Source organism: Centroberyx affinis, unplaced genomic scaffold (genome assembly GCF_046629955.1).
Source record: "Centroberyx affinis isolate AG114_WGS23_722 - 3 ecotype Tasmania unplaced genomic scaffold, CSIRO-AGI_Caff_v1 ptg001426l_1, whole genome shotgun sequence".
NCBI lineage: Eukaryota > Metazoa > Chordata > Actinopteri > Beryciformes > Berycidae > Centroberyx > Centroberyx affinis.
Window position 1 is genome coordinate 71,310 of NW_027279903.1, and position 23,567 is coordinate 94,876.

General features: G+C 43.9%; 2 protein-coding genes across 2 annotated transcripts; both read right to left on the minus strand.

The window, feature by feature from the left end:
• Window positions 1-659: 659 nt before the first annotated feature.
• On the minus strand, window positions 660-6,477 carry LOC139650021 (P2Y purinoceptor 3). The gene is made up of 2 exons (XM_071526552.1): window positions 6,035-6,477; window positions 660-1,590 (listed from the first exon to the last, which is right to left on the minus strand). Exons 1-2 carry the CDS (start codon window positions 6,475-6,477, stop codon window positions 660-662), a joined length of 1,374 nt encoding a protein of 457 aa, XP_071382653.1.
• Window positions 6,478-10,520: 4,043 nt separating this feature from the next.
• LOC139650018 (schwannomin-interacting protein 1-like) lies at window positions 10,521-23,365 on the minus strand. The gene is made up of 6 exons (XM_071526549.1): window positions 23,351-23,365; window positions 21,724-21,797; window positions 19,549-19,627; window positions 17,793-17,906; window positions 16,991-17,108; window positions 10,521-15,173 (listed from the first exon to the last, which is right to left on the minus strand). The coding sequence occupies exons 4-6, from the start codon at window positions 17,898-17,900 to the stop codon at window positions 15,079-15,081; spliced, it is 321 nt and encodes a 106-aa protein (XP_071382650.1). The 5' UTR covers window positions 17,901-17,906; window positions 19,549-19,627; window positions 21,724-21,797; window positions 23,351-23,365; the 3' UTR covers window positions 10,521-15,078.
• Between the last annotated feature and the right edge of the window lie 202 nt (window positions 23,366-23,567).

The window sequence follows — 23,567 nt, forward strand, 5'->3', positions numbered from 1 at the left end:
TGGTTCGATAAGTGGCTCAAGTCTGCCTGGCAACAGAGCTCAGACCAGGTGTTAGACACTGGCACTGACTGTTGAGAAAATGGCTAATTCTACACCACACACATTGGTAGTGTGGCGGTATTTTGTCTGGACTCGACTCTTGGAGTTGATTCCCAATACTCGGAATCGCAGTTGATTCCAAAATTTCTAGAATCGAACAGCCGCGAGTACGACCACTGTCTTCTGGGCCATTGAGTCTGGGATTTAGTGCCTTGCTTAAGGGCTACAGCAGCTGTTAAATGAAGGAGTTTTTCACTCTCTTTCCCCACCCTCATTTTGATAGCCGTCATGGGATTCAAACCGGCGATGTTCCGGTCACAGGCCGCCCAGAACCGCTCCAGTACCTCACATCGGACAGTCGAACCTCTCAGCAGAAAAATGTTCAGTACTTGGACTTATTTTCCTGGTGCATCAGCCTGGATTTTCTGTGTTTTTAAATGATAGCGGGGGGGGGGGGGGGCGTCGCGGTGGCTCAGTGGTCCGGGGTGCGTTCCATGTGGGAGAGACGTCCCGGGTTCGAGTCCGGCCCGGGACGTTTGTCTCTCCCGGTCTTTCCTGTCTCTCTCTAGTAAAGGCAAAAAATGCCCCCAAAAAACGAAACGACAGCCCCCTAAACCCTCCTAGAAGATCACCCTCGAAGACTTGGACTCGTTCTCCACGGTCGTCGCCCTCTCGGCCTTCTCGCCCGCCTCCTGCTCGTCCTCGCCCGCTCCCTCCCTCTTCAGGATCTTCAGCGGCCACCAGAGGGAGCTGCTGCGGCGGCGGCGGTCCCTGCGGAGGACGGGTCGTACCGGCCAGCAGCAGGGGGCGCCCTTATCCCCCGTCAGGAAGTAGAGCAGGGCGTTGAGCCAGGCGTTGCAGGACGCCAGCGGCCGGGTGACTTTGTAGCAGATGGAGACGGCCTTGATGGCGCTGCAGCCGCCGACCCGGCCGCGCCGCAGCAGCAGGAACAGCGTCCGGGTGACGTGGAAGGGCAGGAAGCAGAGCGCGAACAGCAGCGTGATGGTGACGATGGTCTTGATGGATTTCCGGCGCCGGCGGATGTAGTGCGAGTACTGGGAGCCGGAGATAGAGACCGAGGTTCTCTCCCTGCCCCCCTCCACCGCCCCGTCCCCGCCCGCACCTTCCTCGCCGCCCTCCGTCGAACTCGGCGGGGAGCGCAAGGTCTGAAATATCGTCCTGACCACCTGGGAGTAGCACCAGGCGATGATGACGAAGGGCACGAAGAAGCCCAGCAGGTGGAGGACCATGCCGTACGGGACGTAGTCGTCGAACTCCTTGTCGATGGCGTCGTCCCAGCAGTTCGTGTATCCCTCCGAAACGCCGCCGCCGCCTCCAGCGACGACCCGTTCCTGCTCCTGAACCCCAGTCCTGTTCGCTCCGTCGCTCCCCCCCCCTCCTCCTCCTCGCACCACGTAGCCCGTCTGGGCGAACCTGAAGATGGGGCAGGTGAGGATGAAGACCACCACCCAGACCAGAGCGCAGGTTCCCTTCACCGCCCGCTTGCTCTCCAGAGTGATGGTCCTCATCGGGTGGCAGATGCCCAGGTACCTGAGGAGGGAGGATCAGGGTGAGTTCAGTCCATCTCTTCCCAAAATGACACATCAAAATTTATCACTGTAATCAAGATCTTCTTTGTTAGGCTTCTACTGTTCAGCTTAAAGAAATAAACAGACTCAGGTTCTCAGTCTGTCACTCTGCAGCACTGTGGTTTGGGGATTTGTCTTCTGCAATTTTGGCCCTATAATGTTTTCTAAGTAAACTTATGGTTTTACATCTGATGCTGCCCCACCTGTTCACTAAACCGAGAACCACAATGGAAATAAGTCTGTGGACTTTTTGTGTTGTTCTTGATTTTATCAGAGATACACGCAACACAAGTTATAGGTTTGTTACCTCCACCAAGGAGCTTATGTTTTCGGTGCCGTTTGTTTGTTTGTCTGTTTGTTTGTCTGTTAGCAGAACAAAAAAAACTACTGGCCCGATTTTCATGAAACTTTGTGAAAGGGTGTAGCATGGGCCAAGAAAGAACCCATTGAATTTTGGAGCGGATCCAGATCCGACTCACGAACAAGCAATAATAGCACGAACCTTGGCGGAGGTCTGCGCTCTCCGAGTGCCCTTCTAGTTTTTATGTGTTTTTCAGATATGTCAAATAAACAAAACTAAACCCAGAATAGTCCAATGGATGACAGAGGGGATTGATGCACTCTGGTTTCTCAGAACTCTTTCGGTACAAACTGACTGATATTTCAGCTGTGTGTCCTCAGACCCGGTCCTGAGACCCTCAGACAGGAGGAAGGCACACGGCCAAAACGGCATCACGTTTGTCCCAATGAAGCTCTAATTGAGTATTCTGGGTAGAGCCTCGTCTCCTGAAATTTCATGAAATGAGCACGATGTCTTAAAATGGAAATAAGGACCTCAGTGCAGGAAAAGTGAGAGAAACTAATTTTCCCCAGCAGGAAAGAATCAGATGGAGGAGAGAGGAGAGACTAGAAAAAGGAAGTAGTTTGATGGTGGAAAGTAACGCCAGAGCTACTCAGCACGTGTCCTGTTGGTGCAGCTCGGCACTTTAAACAGCTACAGCTCCGTTACTGTTCCCTCCGGTCTGCTGCGTGAACTACGGTTTTACCCAGGGTGACCACATTGTCAAACCCCCAAACCGGGACCCTTAAGTGTCCCGCACGTTCATGCACCCGCACATGTATTTGCTTATGCACCATAGGCCTTTTCATCAGGATGGGGGACAATTATTTCAGCGCTTGGCACACCTAGTGACTGCACCTTTAACACCATGGACAGAGCCTCAGCAAACCAAAAATGATGTTTAGTCTCCAAAAATCCACAGAAAACTGTATAATAACACTAGTAAACACAAAACACCGCTAAGCCACCGCTTATGTTTGGCCGTCTTCATATGATCTTTTATGTCGGCATTTCCAACGTGCGTGACCGAAAATATTCTCTTGCAGTGTGTGCAGAATGCAGCATTTTGGTTGCCGGCTACATCATGAAGAAAAGAGTAAAACCTTCTGGAGTCTTGAGAAAAGACCGACTTTCTCTTCGGCATGACAGCTAACCGTTAGCATCCTGACAGATTCTGTCAGACAGAGACACAGAGTCAGAGGCAACAGCCTGACAACAACACATTGATTGATTGACACACATACAGACAAATCAGTTTTGAATTCAGATGCGTGCTGCATTGTTTATGTTTTTTGATTGGGTTAGGTAATACTGAGCGGGACAGAACATGATAAACGTCTATGTAAGCGCTGAAAACAAGTATAATACTATTATTATTATTTTAATTGTGGTGAAAACCAAGACAATTTGGTAGTGAATGTTGAAAACCGGGACATTTTAGTGTTTTACAGATATTTGTCGGGACTCGGGACTCCCATCTTGAAACCGGGACAATCCCGGACAAACCAGGACGTCTGGTCACCGTAGTTTTACCTCTGGGTCAGTGAACACAGTTATCTAGTTTTGCTTATTGTTCCAACAGCTCAAGTTGACCCGGGTTCAGTTTTTATTTATTGAACCGTGAGCAAAACCTGAAGCTAACTGTTTTAGCTGCTGAACTGAGGCGTTAGCTAACCTGCTCATGTGACCAACAGCTGAAAATGTCCAGTCCAGTTCCTGCTGTTGGAACATAATCCTTTACTGGAGGAGGGTCCTGATCTGAACTGGATTCCTGTCAGAAACATTTCACAATACATTTAATTGCTCATTTGACAAAACTGTTGTAAACTGTCCAAGTATTGAGCAATTTGTTGCTGATACATTCAGTCATTTCTTATAGTAACTGCTATAGTGTTTCTCCCCCGGATCATGCCGCAGTGTAAGATAAAATTCTTGGGGAAACACTGGCTGAACGCTGCTGCAGCCTCTGCGGTCTCCCTGACAGTTGAAAGCTTCAGGTCAGAGCTCCACCTCCACCTCCACCTCCACCTCCACCTCCAGCTCCACCTCCACCTCCAGCTCCACCTCCAGCTCCACCTCCAGCTCCACCTCCACCTCCAGCTCCACCTCCAGCTCCACCTCCAGCTCCACCTCCACCTCCACCTCCACCTCCAGCTCCACCTCCACCTCCACCTCCAGCTCCACCTCCAGCGTTGACTTTTGAATGGATACACCAGAAAACAATCAATTCAACTTTATTTCAATGAGGGAGAACGTGTGCGTCAGCCGTCGAGAATTGAACCTCGGCTATTTTTTATCTTGGAGCAGCCATCGAACGCAACGCGAGCAGTGGAGCATCTTTCACTGCTGCTAAAGGAATCATTCCTCCGATGGCTGTAGAGGAGCAGGACCGGCAGCCGGTCTGCACAGCAGCTTACCGGATGTTGTTCTGAGGAGGATTTGCGGCTCCCTCCATTCTCAGCCCCCTTCACACATCATTACATCTGGCCAATCGCTGCGGCAGTGGGCGGCGTGTTCGGACATTTCTGTTTCGGAGAGTCACGTTTCCAGAGTGCATCGCCCCCAAACAGAAGCCTCCTCTGACCTTCAGAACATGTCTGAAACCTCTCAGAACTAAACATAAACCAAGTTTAAGAGACTACAGGCCCTGCGCTTAAACATTTATCTACACAGCATGAAATTAATGTAAGAGTTCTGCATTTTTGCCGCTGCAACCAGTTCATCTTCGGTCAGTTCAACATGAAGCTACAGTTAGTCGACATTGGCTAAATGATTAGTTCTTAAAGCTGCACTAAGTGATTTTCCAACCACTAGCTGACAGAACGCGCAACACATTTGTAAATAAAACACAGCAAAGCTGCTGGACTATGGAGGCCCCTAAAGACAAATCCAGTAATGGAACCTGCATAAAGGCTAATAACTAAGCTAACTGTACTGCTGAGAAGTGTCACCAGTCACCAGTCTCACTTTGCCAGATCTTTCTCCTGCTGAAGGTCACATGTCACACAATGACAAGAGAAGAGGCAGGTAGCAAGTTCACTAGTTTAACAAGTTTACTCGCTCGCTTCATCAATTTCGCCATTACGAGAATTTGTTTTAGGAATGGAGGGGGTGAGCGCCACTTTCAAACAGTGAGGGAGGAGATGAGCTAGTTTTAAAAAATGTAAAAGCTACTGAATGGAGCGGGAGGAACTTTGAGTCGGTCCGAGTTTTGACAACAAGCTTTAGAAAAGAGGTGAAACCAGCAACACAGCTGCTGCTGTGTGGATCACAGACTGTAACAACAGATGGAGCAGTGAGTGTTCTTCACCCACAAGTTTCTGAAGAGTTTTGAAGCCAAAAGAGATCGGGTTTACGATCGCCGCCATTTTTTGGAGCCGGAGCAGCCAGAGTGAAGCCGAGGGTCCACAGAGCCGCAGCTCCGCCCGCTATTGGTCCGTACTCGGCGACCTGTCAATCACTAGGAAAACAACCCTGTGTTTTAGAACCATTATATCCTATTGATGACACAATTATTTTGAAAATCGCCATAAGGACACAGTTTGGAGTCTTTTTGGATCCTCTAGCGGACGTTAGAGGAATGGCCGCCTGCCGCCACTTCCTTATCGGCTTCAAAATCCACCGGGGGTTTTGGCCGCTTGGTGTGGATGTTGGTTTATATCATTAAGTCTCAAGGAAATCTCCACATAGCACACGTTAGTTTCAGGATTGGTTATAGGGTCTGAAATCTGAAATAATCGGCACAATGTATAATTGTACTATAAATAAATGTATAATTTGGTTGCGTTGTGACTTACAACTGCTGCATGAACATTTTGTTGCTGCACTAAGTGAAAAAAGCACTGAAATAGAAGGTTATATATAACTATGTTGTGTTCATTAACAATGCCGAAAGCTATTTTGTTCCTGAGTGCAATAAAAACACTTCCTGTTTTTTTTAACTGAGAACAAACAAATTACCTAAAAAGATTCAATAAGGCATTTGAAAGGATTCGGATTTGATAAGCAGATTCAATACTGGATTCAGATTCAGTAAAATGCTCTCGAGCCCCAGCCTGAGTCCTACCTGTGGACGGAGATGCAGGTGAGGAAGAAGATGGAGCAGTAGAGGTTGAAGTAGAACAGGAAGCGGACCAGGCGGCACATGAAGTCCCCGAACACCCAGCGGTCCCGCAGCACGTAGCTGGCCACCAGGAAGGGCAGCGACAGGCCGTACATCAGGTCGGTGGTGGCCAGGTTCACCATGTAGATGAGCGAGGTGTTCCAGCGCCGCGCCGCGCCCGCGCCCGCGCCCGCGCTCCCCCGGCCGCCGCAGCCGCCGCGGCGCCGGCAGGAGCGCAGCAGCACCACCGAGTTCAGGCTCAGGCTGAAGAGGAAGGTCAGGGAGTAGCAGACGGGCAGGAAGACGTACTTGTAGGATTCGTCGATGCTGCAGGACGAAGGCGGGGGGGACGAGGCGTTGGGACGGGCGCCGTCCGGCGTGGCGTTGGAGGCTTGGCTCAAGCCCATGATGCTCGGCGGCTATTTGTGGCTCGTCTGGAGCGGCTCATGTTCCTCTGGTTTCATCTTAGCTCCTTCCTTCAGCTGAAGTCCTCTTGTGTGCTGGAGTTTCCTTCATTTGTCCTCTGTCTCTGATTCTATCTATCTATCTATCTATCTATCTGTCTGTCTGTGTGTCTGTCTGTCTGTCTGTCTATCTGTCTATCTGTCTGTCTACCTATCTGTCTATCTGTCTGTCTACCTATCTGTCTATCTGTCTGTCTATCTATCTATCTATCTATCTGTCTATCTATCTGTCTATCTATCTCTCTATCTATCTGTCTATCTATCTATCTGTCTGTCTGTCTATCTATCTATCTATCTATCTATCTATCTGTCTGTCTGTCTATCTATCTATCTCTATCTATCTGTCTATCTATCTCTCTATCTATCTGTCTATCTATCTATCTGTCTGTCTGTCTATCTATCTATCTATCTATCTGTCTATCTGTCTGTCTACCTATCTATCTATCTATCTATTTATGTCTATCTATCTATCTATCTATCTATCTATCTATCTATCTATCTATCTGTCTGTCTGTCTGTCTGTCTGTCTGTCTGTCTGTCTGTCTGTCTGTCTGTCTGTCTGTCTGTCTATCTATCTATCTATCTATCTGTCTGTCTCTCTATCTGTCTGTCTGTCTGTCTGTCTGTCTATCTATCTATCTATCTATCTATCTGTCTATCTATCTATCTATCTGTCTATCTATCTCTCTATCTGTCTATCTATCTCTCTATCTGTCTATCTGTCTGTCCAGTCCATGTCTCTCGGGTAAGAAGGAGTTTTCTGTGACAGAGGGAGGAAACACAGAGTCATTAGTTTGGAAACGCTCTTTCAGAATGAACCGCTGGTGTTTTTTGCTGATGAAGTGAAGACTCGTCTCGCTCAATTAGCCCGTCAGTCATTAACGCGTCTTTCCGGAAACCTCTCCTCTCCGTTCACGCGGGTGCGGTAGTATGTTCCGAGCCCGTATTTTGGAACGAAGCGACGGTCTGATAATGTTACGCAACCTGAGAGCGACCCGGGTTGCAGAAGCAGAGTCTCTGTGATGACCAGGTGTGAAAGGTGGAGAGGAATTTGTGTTGGCTGACAGCTGCTCTCTCATACATCTCAAGACATTCACTTATAAAACAGCTCAGTTTTTGAGGACAGAGTTATTTGAATCACAGAATCACACCTGATGGCCCTTAATTGAATCAGGTGTGAGTAGAGTCGGAGCTAAAAGCACCCGCAGGACAGGTGGAACTTGAGGACCGGGTTGAGAACCACTCATCTAGACTTCAGGTGCACATCTTGCCCAGAATGCATTGTGGTTAGGGTTGCAAAGGGGTGGAAAATTTCCGGTAAATTTCCGGAAAGTTTCCGGTTAATTTCCATGGGAAGTTAAACTGGGGAATTTTGGAAATATTCCAAATTGGAAACTTTCCATGGGAATTATGGGAATTTATGGGAATTAATGGGAATTTATGGGAATTAACTGGGAATTGAGGGTAATTTAATGGAAAGGTATCATATCCAAGCATAAATATTTGTTTTGTTATAAGCAGACATCCATCCAAAATAATACAATTAAAACAGATTTATTTGTAAGTAGAACTTTATCAAGTGTTAAATTTTATTTTCATTTTATTGAACAATCAATTCTTTCATTGAAGAACAAAAACATGAATGTTGAGTTAAATATTACTCATCCCCCCGACCCAACCCATTCAAAAATTAACAAAAATGCACAGTAATGCACAGTGCATGTAGGGGGCGTGGCCTCTGTAGCCCTGCAGTAAGCAGTGTGCTATGTGTGCATGTGATTGAGGAATAGCATAGATATTCAACTGTACTTGCATGATATCTGGTTGTTTTAGTCAGGATCATGCTAAAATATATTTTCCCCAACTATATTTAAGTTCCCTATTAAGAGCATACCTTCAATTTTGTAAATTCCTGGTTTATTCCCGTTTATTCCCATAAATTCCCGTTAATTCCCATGGAAAGTTTCCAACTTTGAAAATTCCCGGAATTTTGCAACCCTAATTGTGGTCACTCGTTGTTTCCTGTGCAAGACCCACCATAGTAGGACAAGTGTTATATAAGTGTAAGTAGATTGATTTGAAGATTTTATTGTTTGCCCACAAATCATTAAATGGGCTCCAGCCTGTCTCTCTGACCTTTTACAGCCACACGTCCCGTTAAGGTCACTCAGGCCCTCAGGCTTCAGGTTGTCCCGAGCTCTCGGCTGAAGCTCAGGGCAGATCGTGTCTTTGCAGTTCAGCCCCCAAACTATGGAAGGAGTTTCCTCTGCATGTCAGGCTGCCTCCACACTGCCTGTTTTTAAATCCCGTCCCAAAACACATTTTTATTCCTTGGCTTTTACCTCAGTGTGAGAGTTGCCTTTCTTTTTCTTACGGTCTTATTGCTTTTATTATTTTATTGTCCTTTTGTCTTTTAAACTGGTCTTTGTTTTTATTGTGTTTTATGGTTTTTGCTATTTTGATCGTACAGCACTTTGGTCAACTGTTGTTGTTTTTAAATGTGCTTTATAAATACATTTGGATTGGATTGGATTGGAAGTAATCAAACAGTATTTAGAGGATTCAAACGGATTCGTCAGCGTCCGTTCAGCCAATCAGATCGTTCCTACGTTTGTTCTGTAGAAGCTAGCGGTAAACACAGAGAAACCAGAGTTCGCCTGGTGGAGCGTTGGGAGGACTGGAGGTTTTACTGTAGATTCTGTTTCATCTGTTTCTATCAAGCAGCTCCGTCATGAGCAAAGCTTCCTGTTGACGCTCAGAAAAACACACACACACATCTATCAGCGATAATTATCTGTTTTCTGATGGATCAGTGTGGCCGCTGCCTTAAGCTGTCAGTTCTACCTTGAGACCTCCTGCCTGTTTCTCAGCCTGGTCCTGGTCTGGTCTGGCCCGGTTCAGTTCGGTCTGGTCTGGATTGAAGGGTCTCCGGGTTTTTCTCCTCTGACCTTCAGCGTCTCTGTAAATAATTGATCAGCGTTCATTCAGTCAGAACTGCAGGAATGAAACTCAATCCAGCCGCTGCAGTGAGGCAGCAGCAGCGCACCGGAGCCTCAGCAGCTGAGGATTTCCAAAGTGAAATATCCTCCATTTTAAAAATCATGAGCTTGGAGTTGTAGGTTTCTGTCTGGGCAGAGTCCGGCTCTGAGATACTGAACATCCCAGCTGGAAGAACTGTTATATACTCTACTTTCTATCTGTTTAATATAATATTTAACCCATAAATGTTATTTTTTTTAAAACATAAAACAATCACAAAAGCATAAAGTTACATTCAAACATCATGAATATGTAGATAACTCAATTTTGATATAAAAAAAAAAGTCAGATAGAACCTTTAACTCCAACATTCGGTGAGATGAGACTGTTTGTAAATGCAGGATCGATCCTTCAGAGGGACAGGAGGCGTTTCATCAATCAGAAAGATCCTGAAACAGACGGGAGTTTCTCTCAGGAGCCTGAAGGCAAACTGTACAAATCCAGTTTTTAATGCAGATGGAATCACTCACCTTCTTTCCTCCTGATGCTTTAAATATCTTGTCAACAGCAACTCCTCCCGTTTGGTTTCCTCTCTCTCTCCCTCTCTCTCTCTCTCTCTCTCTCTCTCTCTCCCTCTCTCGTTACCTGAGTCTCTAATTAGGAGGCAAAGTGCATCAGACTCAGTATGATCTATGTGGTAAACAAACCAACCCTTCCTTCTCTTCCTCTTCTTCTTCTCCTCTCTCTCCTCTGCTGTGGGTCAGGCATCAACTTGGACTGTCACTGCCCCCCCCCTCCATCCTCTCACCCCCCCCCCCTCCCCTCCCTATTTTCCCCTCATCATCATCATCATCCTCCTCCTCTCTGTTCCTCTGCTTCATTAGGAGAGCACAGTGTGTGTTTAAAGTGTGTGCTCAGGCATCGCAGCACAATCACAGGTCAAACAGCCGGCAGGCAGCAGCGGTATGAATAAACACAGCCAGAGGAAACACTGAATAACACCGTGACCTTTATTCAATACAAAATCATTTCCGCCCATACAGTGAAAAAAATACATTTCACATACACACACTTATTTTCATCTAAATAAATGTCTGTTTTGCCGCTCTCTGTTACCGATTGATACCATGCAGCCAGTTCATAAAGCTTTTCCATTTCCATAAACAGCCGGTTGTCTGGTCGCTCTTTCCTAGCAAAAAAATGCTCTGCCGCACAGGAAGTGATGCGTTTTACTGTTTCCTGTTTGTTTGGAAAAAACAGAAGAAGAAGAACTGGGTAGTTAACATGAGCAGCGATAGCCACCATGGCTGAACAGACACTTTTAATATTCTTTTACTTATTTTCTACGTTTCCCCCTATTTATTGAATAGTATTACTTTACTTATTGATTTGTTTATATTGTTTTGTTCTTTCCAGACTTTTTTTTTAGGTTTCATTATACTATATTGTAATTATGTATGATTGTTATTAAGGGAGACACTCCACAAGCCCCTTGGGGTTTCTTTGGTCTTCCTTGCACATGCTTTTTATGATGTTGGTATACATTATGGATATTTTGTTTGAATTACTCTTTTGTGTTAAATAAAATAATAAAAAGAGAAACTCAAACTCAAACTGCATCAACAGAAAAACAAACAGATGAATCTCTCAGAGGAAAGCGAGCGTCTCTGAAACAAAACCAAGATGAAAAGGGAGGATGAGGAGCGATGAAGATGTCTGTTCTTTTGCACTGGTAGGTTTCACTATCGTTTATCAGCACCAGTCTACACCGAGGGACTTTATTATTGTTGGTCCAGTGCCACTGAGAGCAAAACACCAAAGCAAGAAAAACAAGAATCTCACACATTATCATTTTAAAGAAATCGTTCACCCAAAAATGAAATCTTCTCATGTCAGTGGAAACAGTGGTGTGACGTGGGGCTCTGCGGGTGAGCGGAAACAGAAATGGGGAAATGTTGTTTTGACGTAGAACAGAGCGTGAACATGTGGGAAGGTGCGTGTGAACGGCTGTAGTGAAGTTTTGCACTAAATCCTGGTGTAAATATCTGTCTTTTGGACTCACAGTGCGACCATTTGGCTTCACAACACTTGGATGATGCTGTCTGGAGAAATTTGATGGTCATTTTTTACCTTTTTGGAACTTTAACTGTAAACAACCATGACCTGCTAACTTCAGCTGCTAGCTAACTCACTGGGTGTTATGTGGACACAAACTTCACCGTGTTTCAACTGACATGAGAGTGAGTAGATAATGAAAAAAAAACATAATTTTGGGTGAACTATTCCATTAAGACTCTGTTTAAAGAGTCAAAATGTATAAAAATTGCCCAAAAAATGTTTGTATATGTCGATGACATTCAACTTAAACATATTCTGGATGCTGGAAATGCATTTTCTGCCTATGTGCTGTTGACAACATAAACTGTAGCTGCATCCAAAATACTGTAGCTATATTTAGAATTCATTTTGTTTACACTGACTAATACATTCTTAGCTCATTTTATTTACCTTTTGAGACATCTCTAATCATATTAAGTGTATGTGAAATGTATTTTTTCTGTGTGGAGGGAAAAGTAAATATCAAAAAACAAAAAAGTTTTAAAAAGTCCAATGACTTTTACAGTACATTGTTTCTCATGAATACAACATTCAATCCCTTATCACAGGTCAATATAAGAGACTATATGGAGTAAAAAATGACATATCAAAATATAATTCTTAGTAAGGCACTAGAGGACATTGTAAATGAAGTAGCAGCGTCTTGGTTTCCTATGCTGGTGGTTAAAACAGCCGCGTGTAAATCATGTAAATATCATTGGCTAGTAAATAAACCAAGTTTGTATTGCTGCTGTCAGATGAAACCTTTAAAAAACTGTTAAATTTCAGGGATTCAGAAAAACAGCCTCATACTCAGATTGTCGACCTTTAAAGAATCATGTAAACGGTTATGAAAGGAAAAATCGGAGTTAGGTTTTCACATGACAGCAGCAATATATTACTATTATTATATGTCTAACACTTGTGTTTATATACACATAGTATAAGTGGATAATTCCCTTATATTGACAAGTAAACAATTATGTAATGACTCCCTGTACCAAAACACTGAGCATCAATAAGCAGTAAAAGGGGAATGCCACCAAAATTAACTTAAGACAATTTAGACATTTTCCTAAACATTTACAATTTTACAGTTTTTTTCTGTTGTTTTGAGTTTGGGTAATGAACTTTCAAGATTGTGGGAAAATGAAACTCTATAAGACCTTTCTGCTTTGCATTGTTTGAGATTGTTAAAAGAACTTGAGGAAAATGTCTTTTTTCAGAATGACTGTCACAGAAAATTTTGGTGGCGTTCCCCATGATAATTTTTCATTTCAGTTGTTTTTTTCTTCACCAGACACTTTCCACCATGTAGGAATAAGTTTCAGCTTCAGCAAAAAAGCTAGTTAGCATTGTTAGCATTCCTCATACAAACCAATGGGCCGCACTAGCGTTTATCTTGTATGTTAGCTTGTAGGTCTCAAATGCTAACAAATTGTTTTTAAGTGTATTAAGTGTAGAAATATAACAAACTAACCAAACCAAAATGTTAAAGTATATCACTGAAGTTTAGCTTGTCTTGCTACACATGCTGGGAGTGGACTGTTCCTTGTTACAGTGACTGGAAAAGGTAAACACAATAAAACTTGTGGTTGTTGGAATCCCTCGTTTGTAGATAAATTACATCTGGATTTACACCAGCTGGCCGGGACTGAATCCTGTTTTCTGATCATGTTGTAGTTTAGCTGTAGCATGGGTCACCAGATCAACAGAGAGGATGTTGAAATACACACTGGATGTCAGCTGGACCATATGTTATATTGGTTAAAAATGTAGAATGACACAACTTTGACCATCGTTTTTTCTGTTATGGCTGAAAACAAATCTTTTATCTGACTGTCTAGACACAAATCGCTAGCCAAGCTGTTGTTTGATCTACAATTAACTGCAATAAAACATTTTTTAATTGTTGAATGTTTTTGTTTTTAACAGAGGGCTTTCAGATGACATCACTGGCAGCCATCTTGGAGGTCCTCAGCTCTGAACAGCTGACTGTGTTTCTGTCTCAACAGAATTGAACAGACGGTTAATTTCTGTCTGTTTCTGACTGAACTGATCATTTCATCACTGATCCATCTGATTGATTTAGTGTTTAGATAATGTCAGCTTGTTAGCTAGCTAACCATAGCATCTGGTCAGCTAACCATCACTGTCTTGTTGTTAACACATCTGATTAGCACACTAGCTAACGTAGCTAGTAGCAGCTAGCGTTAGCGTGTTCACATTAACATCAGTGTGTTTGCTGGCTAGTTAGCTAGCTAACAGTTTGTGCAGGTTAACTGAGCTGACTCTTCTCAAGCTACAACTCAGTGTGTTTTTGAGTAGAGACTAGGGCTAAAGACAAGACAGTTTACTGATATCTTTGTACAACCAAAGCCCAAAGCATCACCGTCCAGACACAAAATATGGTAAATATGCTAAAATATGGGATCTGTATCAGAGTTGACCACATCCAAGTCTGATCCCAAAACCTTCTGATTCAGACTGTTAAGGTGAAAAGAAAGAAATTAGATCCGTGCCACATGGTCAGAAAATAAGCTTTCTGATGCATCTGTAAATCTAGCTGTGCTGCTGACTGAGCATAACAGACCCAGAAATCAGTCACTGCCATGTTTGATAATACATTGATGAAAAAGTTTGTCTAGTTTAATTATCAGAGTTGGTCATCCAATCTACTTCCCATCATCCCTTTTTAATATGCTGTTTTTGCGTTTTGTTTATTGCAGTTATACTTCTGTCCATCGACCGGTCACTGTCAGAGGGGCAGTTTTAATTCCCGAAGAGCCGAAGAAGAGGAAGGCTTCGCTCTCCACCTTCCTCAGTCTGATCACACCTCCTCCTCTTCCTCCCCAAGTCCCCCTCACTTCCCATGATGTCATTTCCTGCTGCAGAACAAAGGACGAGACCGGCTTATCAGATCGTACAAGGTAGGAACGCTCAGGTTCAGGGTCTCTCTAACCATGCGACCCGTTCCCACGGAGTTAAAAACATATCAAGGCACTTTGAATAAAAGCGAACATGAAACAGCACGTTATATCAAAGGAGTGTGAACACAGTTTATTAGAAACGCTGAGTAATGTATGTTTCTTTCTGATCTGAACGCCTCTTGGCCTGCCGGGTTCGTCACCGAAATCTCTATGTTCCATCCTTGACTGAAAGCATTGGCCAATGACAGACTCTCTCTCTCTTCATGGTTACTTCTTGTTGCTCTGGCTGACAGGGAGTCATCACTTCCTGTCAACCTGCGTGTCTGATGTCACTTCCTGTCGACCTGGTTGTCGAGGTCGTGTCACTTCCTGTTAACCTGAGTACCCTGGGTTCCCTTCTTGTTGCCTGGGCGTCGGCGTTAAGTCAAACTCGATAGATGACCAGGTTGACTCGTGATCCGTGGCGGTAAAGCCTCCTGGCCAAACGTCCAGGCCGATGTGAGTCGAGGTCCGGACCTCCCGGGCGGCGGTCCCGGTGTTAGGTCAGGTCCTGGACGTCCAGCAGCATGGCGTCCTGTTTGGTCCTCAGCTGGTCTCGGACCAGCAGGTGGGCCACCAGCTCCGAGCTCAGAGCTGGAAGAGAAAGAGAGCGACAACACAATCAATCACAGAGCGAAGGATGTTACCTGTTCCTGAGGTTAGACATGTGGGTTTGCAGCTGAGAGCCTCAGGTTGGAACACGTTTGGTCGTGTCTTAGCTTATATTAGCTTTAGTAAATGCTTCTGGTTAGCTTTTCTTTTTTTTCTTTTTTAAAGATTTATTTTCAGGCATTTTATGCTTTATGTGACAGGGACAGTGTGAGAGAGAGAGAGAGGAAGGTATGGGAGAGAGAGAGGGGAGGACATGCAGCAAATGACCGTGGATCTGAACCCGGGTCGCTGTGGGAAGGACTGAGCCTCATGGTACGCACTCTACTCTGTGAGCCACCGGGCGCCCAGGCTCCTGGTTAGCTTGAGAGAGCCGGACGACATCAGGATTGGGATTCTCACATGTACCGCTTTATTCTTTATTCTATTAACTACACTTGTCAACCATACAATGCCTGGTCTCTACGGCACTATATTCTCTGAACATACATGTGTAGATTAATATAGTGAAACAGGTGCCAAGTCGTTACTGAAGAGACTTAAAGCTACTCGTTGGGAGACAGACTGGGTAGAGTAGAACTGAATACCTGTTTCTGTAACTCCATCTCAGTAGAACAAGGAGCGCCACCCAGTGACGTAATCTGTTACTGCAACTAAACAATGTTCCAAAAGCACAGGAGGTTTATTTCTGTCTGTTACAAGGTGCAGGACAGCCACTGGAGAACAAGAGGTGCCATGTCAGTTTTACAAAGTCTGTTATCATTGCGGAAGGGAAGCGTTCAGTAAAATGATGGATAGCACGAAACCCTTGGAATTGCTTTGTTTTTTCATCTGCTTATGCAGCAGAATATAAATTGCTATTGATCGCTATCTCCTGTTTCAGAATGAAGAGGGAGAAATTTGATTTGCTTATCTAACTCTGCATGACGCATGAACCAGGAAAGACGCACCGTAGATGAGTTCAGGTCTGAGTAGTGTTGAGAGATTTGGGCTTAGAGTTAAAATATGAATCAGGATTAGCTTTATGTTCAGGGGTAGAAGTGAGGTTAGGGTTAGGATTAGGACTTGGGTTAAAGGAAAGCTCCATTCAGTTGTTTTTCTTCTTGGTGGATAACCGGCCAATCGTAGACGAGGTGACGTCACCTCCAGATGTTTCCAGAAGCTCCAGTGGAGTTTGATATGAGAAAATGTTTCAGGATGTAAAACCTCAGTGGTAAACCTCAGGTTTTGGTGTCAGTCTCTCAGAATCAAAGAGCGAGGGCTTCTTTCTAGAGCCGCCATTTTGCACCAAGAGACGTTCAACAATCATACAGGGAGAGATCCATCAGAGAAGAGGAGAGAGACCAGTTTCTCCACCCACAGGAGCAGGAGAGAGACCAGCATGCACTACAGGAGCAGGAGAGAGACCAGCATGCACTGCAGCAGAGAGACAGGTTGGGGTTTCAGGAAGAGGCGACTGTCACTTTTTTTGGACTGGAAAAACTCTCGCTCTGCTCTCTCTCTCTCTCTCTCTCTCTCTCCATCTACATATAAAATCCACAGCTGATTGCAGGAAGTCCAGGCCCGTTCTCTGGAGGCTGTTGAAAGGCATTCTGGGAAATGTAGTAAATCACTAACTGCAGTAGAAGTAGACGAGGCAGGCTGAGGGAAAGTGGGAACACCAAAACATGAAATGACAACACTTCATCTGGTGTGTGTGTGTGTGTGTGTGTGTGTGTGTGTGTGTGTGTGTGTGTGTGTGTGTGTGTGTGTGTGTGTGTGTGTGTGTGTGTGTGTGTGTGTGTGTGTGTGTGTGTGTGTACCGTGGATGTCTTGTTGCAGTGAGGCCTTCAGGCTGCTCAGATGCTGCAGTGAACTCTCCTGCAGCTCACAGAGTTCCAGATGCTTCCGCCTGCAGACTGCAGTGCTGCCGGCCGCATGCTGCACACACACACACACACACACACACACACACACACATACACACACACACACACACACACACACACACCACACACACACACACACACACACACACACACACACACACACACACACACACACACCACACACACACACACACACACACCACACACACACACACACACACACACACACACACACACACACACACACACACACACCACACACACACACACACACACACACCACACACACACACACACACACACACACACACACACACACACACACACATACACACACACACACACACACACACACACACACACACAGTCAACACCTTCCCTTCATCTGTCCTTCCTTCCTTTCTATTAATTCTTTCTTCCCTTCACTCTTCCTTCCTTCCTTTCTTGCATCCTTCTTTCCTTCTTCCTTCCCTTCTGTCGTTCTTCCTCTATTCTTTCTTTTTCTTTCTGTGTTCTTCCTTCTTTTTTCGCTCCCTACCTTCCCTTAATCTGCCCTCCCTTCCTTTCTATTCTTTCTTTTTCATTCTTCCTGTCTTTCTCTATTCCTCCTTTCTTCCTTCGTCCCTATACCTTCCCTGCATCCTTCTTTCCTTCCTTCATTTCACTCTTCCTTCTCTTCTTTCTTTCTTCTTTCCTCTATTCCTCCTTCCTTCATTCCTTCCCTCCTTCTTCTCACCTCCTTCTCCTTCTGTTCTTCCAGCAGTTTGTCTCTCAGCGCCCTCAGCGCCACGGCCACTTCCTGTTTCAGCCCGGCGGCATGGCAACCGTTGCTCCCTGTTCCCATGGAAACCTGGAGACATCGCAGAGTCAGCAGTCAGATTCCTGCAGCTGAGGTGAAGCTCTCTGCTGGCTTCCTTTACTTTGGGTTCCATTCATAAAGTTAGCATGTTTGTAACTTTCATCATGCTAAAGCTAAAGCTGGTGATGCTCAGGCAAATCTTTTATTTGGAAAATTTGGGGAAATTTCTCACTGAAAACAATGTAGAAATCCAGCCAAGCTTGACCAGAAAGCAAGCTGTCAACATCAACCAATCAGAGACAAGAGTGGGGGTCCGGGGACCACCAGGGGTCCTTGAGGGAGTTCCAGGAGGTCCCCAGTAAATTGATGAATTGTTAAACTTCACCATTATTTCATTTACAAGAAGTTAAAACAAATAGAGCATGTAGAAAATGGCTGTTTTGATCATAGTTTCTCTGTTCTCTCTAACTACAATACAGACAGTCACAGAATTCTGGACAAAATCATATCTGACAATAAAAATATTCTCAGATTTGGGTTTGAGAGACAAAATCTCATTAAATGGGGGTCTGTGGCTCCAATGTGGACTAAAGACTGTGGACTTGAGAATCACTGCTTTAAAGAACTCTGAAACTCAACTGAAAATGTAAAGCTTCTGTTTTAGAGTATTGAAGCCTCTGAGGCCTGAAACTGAAACTGAGACCATCAAAACAGGCCCAGCAGACTTCCTGTCCTCAGATGAGCCTGCAGGTTTATTCAAAACCTTTTTGGTTTCTGTGTCCTTCATGTTGGTTTGATGGAGAACATGTTCCTGTCTTTAAATACTGTTGTTAAATAACCTTTAATTCAGTTCTGGTCCAGACGACAGCACACACAGCAGGCTGTCGGGACGTTAAGGATAAAAACATCATAAAATTTACTTAATAAAATTATGGGCCAGCTGCATAAAGCTAGTTTAAGACTAGTCTGAGCCTTAGACTGGTCTTACATTCTCAGGTTGGACTAGTCTCATTAAGACTGTCTGTTACTTAAATATTACAACTGACTTATTTTGAGGTAGGAAAGTTAGCCACCTTCCCCCCGGCTAATCTTGAATTAAGAACTTTGTTGTTATGGCAACGAGTCGGCCTAACTGTCAGAGTGGGAAGTTTAAATACTGAAGCTGTTTCATAAAAGACGGCAAATCTTTGGTTTTTGGGAAGAACCTGAAGAAGAGAGAGAGACTTTAGAGACAGAAACATTAGAGATCTACAACAACCAAAAGTAGTAGGAAGGTAAATATAAATGTCTATAGCAAGTTTGACTTAAAGTCACATTTAAGTCTAAGACCAGGTCTATCTTTATGCAACTGGCCCCTGAAATGCTTTAGACTATTGCATTTTTACCTTTAAGAAAACACAGAAAGAGTTTTTATATTAAAAAAAAGTTTTATATTAAAAGATGGGTTTGTCAGTGGCAACTGCAGAGGTGCGTCCCAACTGACTGGTCACCAAGTCACCAAATCACCAAGTCACCAAGTCACCAAATCACCAAATCACCAAGTCACCAAGTCACCAAGTCACCAAGTCACCAAATCACCAAGTCACCAAGTCACCAAGTCACCAAGTCACCAAGTCACCAAGTCCCCGGGTCTTCACTGATTGAAGATTACAGATTGAATTCTAGATTCTGGGGTAAAAAGGCAGGAACGGACCTTTCTCTCTGCTCCCTCCTCTTCCTCACTGTCGCTGTTGTTGATGAAGCAGAGCTGCAGGTTCCTGTGGCTGCTGAGTCTGTGGACAGAGACACAGACAGACTTCACATTCTGTCTGTTGTTTTTCTGTCTGTATCCTGCTGCTGTTTGCTGCTGCGGGGCCCGGTTTCCCCTCAGAGATCAATAGAGTTTCATCTAATCTATAAAAGACAAATATTTCACCAGATACACCATAAAGCTTCCAGTAAACGTGAGATGAGGAGGATCCTGGAACAAGTAAAGCCTGTTTCTACTGAGCGCCTGTTCTGCTGATGTCATCGCTGCTTCCTGTAGGAAGACGAATCGCAGGTCTGTTTGTCTGTTTCACTGTTTCACTGTTTTACTGTTTCACTGTTTCACTGTTTCACTGTTTCACTGTTTCACTGTGACACTGTTTCACTGTTTTACTGTTTCACTGTTTCACTGTTTCACTGTTTTACTGTTTTACTGTTTTACTGTTTCACTGTTTCACTGTGACACTGTGACACTGTTTCACTGTTTCACTGTGACACTGTTTCACTGTTTCACTGTTTTACTGTTTTACTGTTTCACTGTTTCACTGTTTCACTGTGACACTGTTTCACTGTTTCACTGTTTCACTGTGACACTGTTTCACTGTTTCACTGTTTCACTGTGACACTGTGACACTGTTTCACTGTTTCACTGTTTCACTGTTTCACTGTTTCACTGTGACACTGTTTCACTGTTTCACTGTTTCACTGTTTCACTGTGACACTGTTTCACTGTTTCACTGTTTCACTGTGACACTGTTTCACTGTTTCACTGTTTCACTGTTTCACTGTGACACTGTTTCACTGTGACACTGTTTCACTGTTTCACTGTGACACTGTTTCACTGTTTCACTGTGACACTGTTTCACTGTTTCACTGTTTCACTGTGACACTGTTTCACTGTGACACTGTTTCACTGTTTCACTGTGACACTGTTTCACTGTTTCACTGTTTCACTGTGACACTGTGACACTGTTTCACTGTTTCACTGTTTCACTGTGACACTGTTTCACTGTTTCACTGTTTCACTGTGACACTGTTTCACTGTTTCACTGTGACACTGTTTCACTGTTTCACTGTTTCACTGTTTCACTGTGACACTGTTTCACTGTTTCACTGTTTCACTGTGACACTGTGACACTGTTTCACTGTTTCACTGTTTCACTGTGACACTGTTTCACTGTTTCACTGTGACACTGTTTCACTGTTTCACTGTTTCACTGTTTCACTGTGACACTGTTTCACTGTTTCACTGTGACACTGTTTCACTGTTTCACTGTTTCACTGTGACACTGTTTCACTGTGACACTGCAATATAAGTAGAATATTTTACCAGAATTTTAAAGTGAAACTGAAATGTCTCCAATAGTAATAAATAATCCCTAATAAATGTCTAGTCGTGTTGGTTGTTAAAACAAATTAATGTCAAGGTCCATTCACATCTAGAAGAAGCTAATTGTGTTTTTGTTTATATATTGTACATTTTTAATTAATTAATAAAATTATTCATTTTTATTCATATTTAATTGTTTATTTATTAATTTCTTTTCGCTTTTCTTTCTTCCCCTGTATATTTTTAATTAATGAATTAATTAATGTAATTGTTTTTATTTTTTATTTTAATTGTTTGTTTATTAATTTATTTTCTTTCTTTCTTTCTTTCTTTCTCTCTCTCTTTCTTTCCCCCCTTATTTTTTTAATTCATTAATTTCATTACTTATTTGTATTTATATTGTTTATATATTAATTAATTTATTTTTTTCCTCCTTCCGTTGCTCATGTCATGTCGGACCCTCAGTGTGTCTCTGAGAACTAAATAAAAGTTGAATTTCTACCTGAACAATAGAGTCCAGCCCAGAATCCTGCAGTAAATAAACACAAAATAAAAACCATGATGGCACACAATGTAAATTCATATGAATTCCAGGATCCCACCGTGGGCCTGTTGTCAAATTCCAAGACTTTTCCATGACTTTCCATAACACACAGTGTGTTTCTGTGACAGGTTCTTTTCTTTTCTTTCATTCTGCCAGATTCCTGGAGAGTGAAATGTCCTGAGAGAGGAGAGGCTTCCCGCTGACAGGAGCTTTTATTCCCTGACTTTCCCTGCGTGTCGTTTCCTTACCGAGACGAGATGACAGAGACTCGACACCTCCGCAGGTCTTCCTCCTCCGTCACCTTCCTCACCTCCCCCCCGCTCTGCAGGACACAGGACAGGAGATCAAGTCAAGACATTTTATCACCGAATCATCCCAGACAGGACGAGTCCAGACCCGCTGTGAATAAATGAAAGTAATACTGAGGGTCTGTCTGTCTGTCTGTCTCTAGAGTAAACCAAATTATTAAACAATGCAAAGAAACCTATTTGGAACATTGGAAAAAAGAAACTAAAAGCCAAAGTAGACTAGAATGTTATCTGACCCTAAACAGAGATTATGAATTGGCAGAATATCTCTCTACTGTCAGAGATAGGAAGCAGAGACAGATCCTCACCAGGTACAGGCTCAGTGAAACCAATTGGCGATCGAAACAGGAAGACATAAGAAATCATGGCATGGGGGGGGAGGGGGAAGGGGGGGGGTGTAGTCTTAAAGCATCAGTCTGGTGTTTTTAATGCATTTCTTACCATCAACAAATCCTATGAAAATAACAAAATCAGCAATGAATTTGTTTTGCTAACAAGTCTGGTCCATGTATCCGGGTCCCAGTGCAGCCATGTCCCAGCAGCCATAGAACTCCATTGTATTAAAAACATTAAAAACCCGTCACAGAGCCATGCTGCTGCTCTGCAGCATATTTCATCATCACCATGCACCGGGCCGGACCACTTTCTCCTCAAACAACTTAATAAGCCGACTGGAAACACGTTTTCCATCTCAGGAAAGTAGTTCCGTAGCACAGAAAATAGTCCCCCGGCGTAATGAAGAATTTGTTCCCGTTTTAATTTGATTTGGTAAAAACTACAACAGCCTGACTTTTCATGGTAACAGTTAGAGATTTTTAAAGAGCTGGATTTGTGAGCTGGATTTCAAGGTTTTTAGTTTACAGTTGGAGCCGATGACTTCCGGGTTGACGGCTAAACGAAACGTGGGAAGTCAGAAAGTAACCCTAACCAAACACATTGTTGATTTTGTTATTTTCGTAGGATTTGTTGACGGTAAGAAATACATTAAAAACACCAGGCTGATGCTTTAATGTGGAGAAACACACTAACAATTGACTTTATTCCAACGGCGGCCATTTTGATCTTATGTCTCACTTGGGCAGGGAAACTCAGTCTGGAAGACTGTCACATGTAAAACTATCCTTTCTTCAACATGAGACATCAAATTAGCTAGCGGCTAGCAATCTCAGTAAACTACTTTAACTACTTTAATTTAGCAGGGAAGTTAGTAATTAGCTACTAGCTAGCTACCTAGGCTAGGTGAATCTGTTATAGGCTAGGTGAATCTGTTATGATAAATGTTTTTCACCTGGAGTGTGACAGAAGTTAAAAATGGCCGCAGTGGGAATAAGAGAGAGAGGCGACCAATCATCTTGGCCATGATGTCAATGGTTTATGGTAATTACACCAAGGGATCACAGTTCATTCACAGTGACATGTTGATGTTTATAAATGAAACGCAGACCAGCTTTAAGCTTTTGTTTACATGTTGAAGTTATGATGACATCATGCCAGCTGGTTTCCCCACAGCTTCCCCCGGCGGGACTCGAACCCCCGACCCCGACCCGTCATCCAGGAAGTAGCTGACCTTTGCCCTTTCCCTCCTCTCCCGCTCCTGTTTCTCCAACTCGGCTATCCGCAGGCTGAGGTCCTCCCAGTGCATGATGGGAAGGTCCTGGCGGTCGGTGGCAGACCCTGCTGCCGTCTGGTGATGAAGCTCTTTCTCCTCCTCCTCCTCTTTCTCCTCCTCTTCTTTCTCTCCCTCCACCTCCATCCTCCTCTGGAAATGGAGAGGAAACACAGAA

Coding starts and splice junctions, on each gene's coding strand:
- LOC139650018 (XM_071526549.1), bottom strand. CDS start 17,900: ATGGGAACAGGGAGCAACGGTTGCCATGCCGCCGGGCTGAAACAGGAA. Junction 17,109..17,792: donor AAGAACAGAAGGAGAAGGAG/GTGAGAAGAAGG, acceptor GTGTGTGTGCAG/CATGCGGCCGGCAGCACTGC. Junction 15,174..16,990: donor ACTGCAACAAGACATCCACG/GTACACACACAC, acceptor TTTCTCTTCCAG/CTCTGAGCTCGGAGCTGGTG.
- LOC139650021 (XM_071526552.1), bottom strand. CDS start 6,477: ATGGGCTTGAGCCAAGCCTCCAACGCCACGCCGGACGGCGCCCGTCCC. Junction 1,591..6,034: donor ACCTGCATCTCCGTCCACAG/GTAGGACTCAGG, acceptor CTCCCTCCTCAG/GTACCTGGGCATCTGCCACC.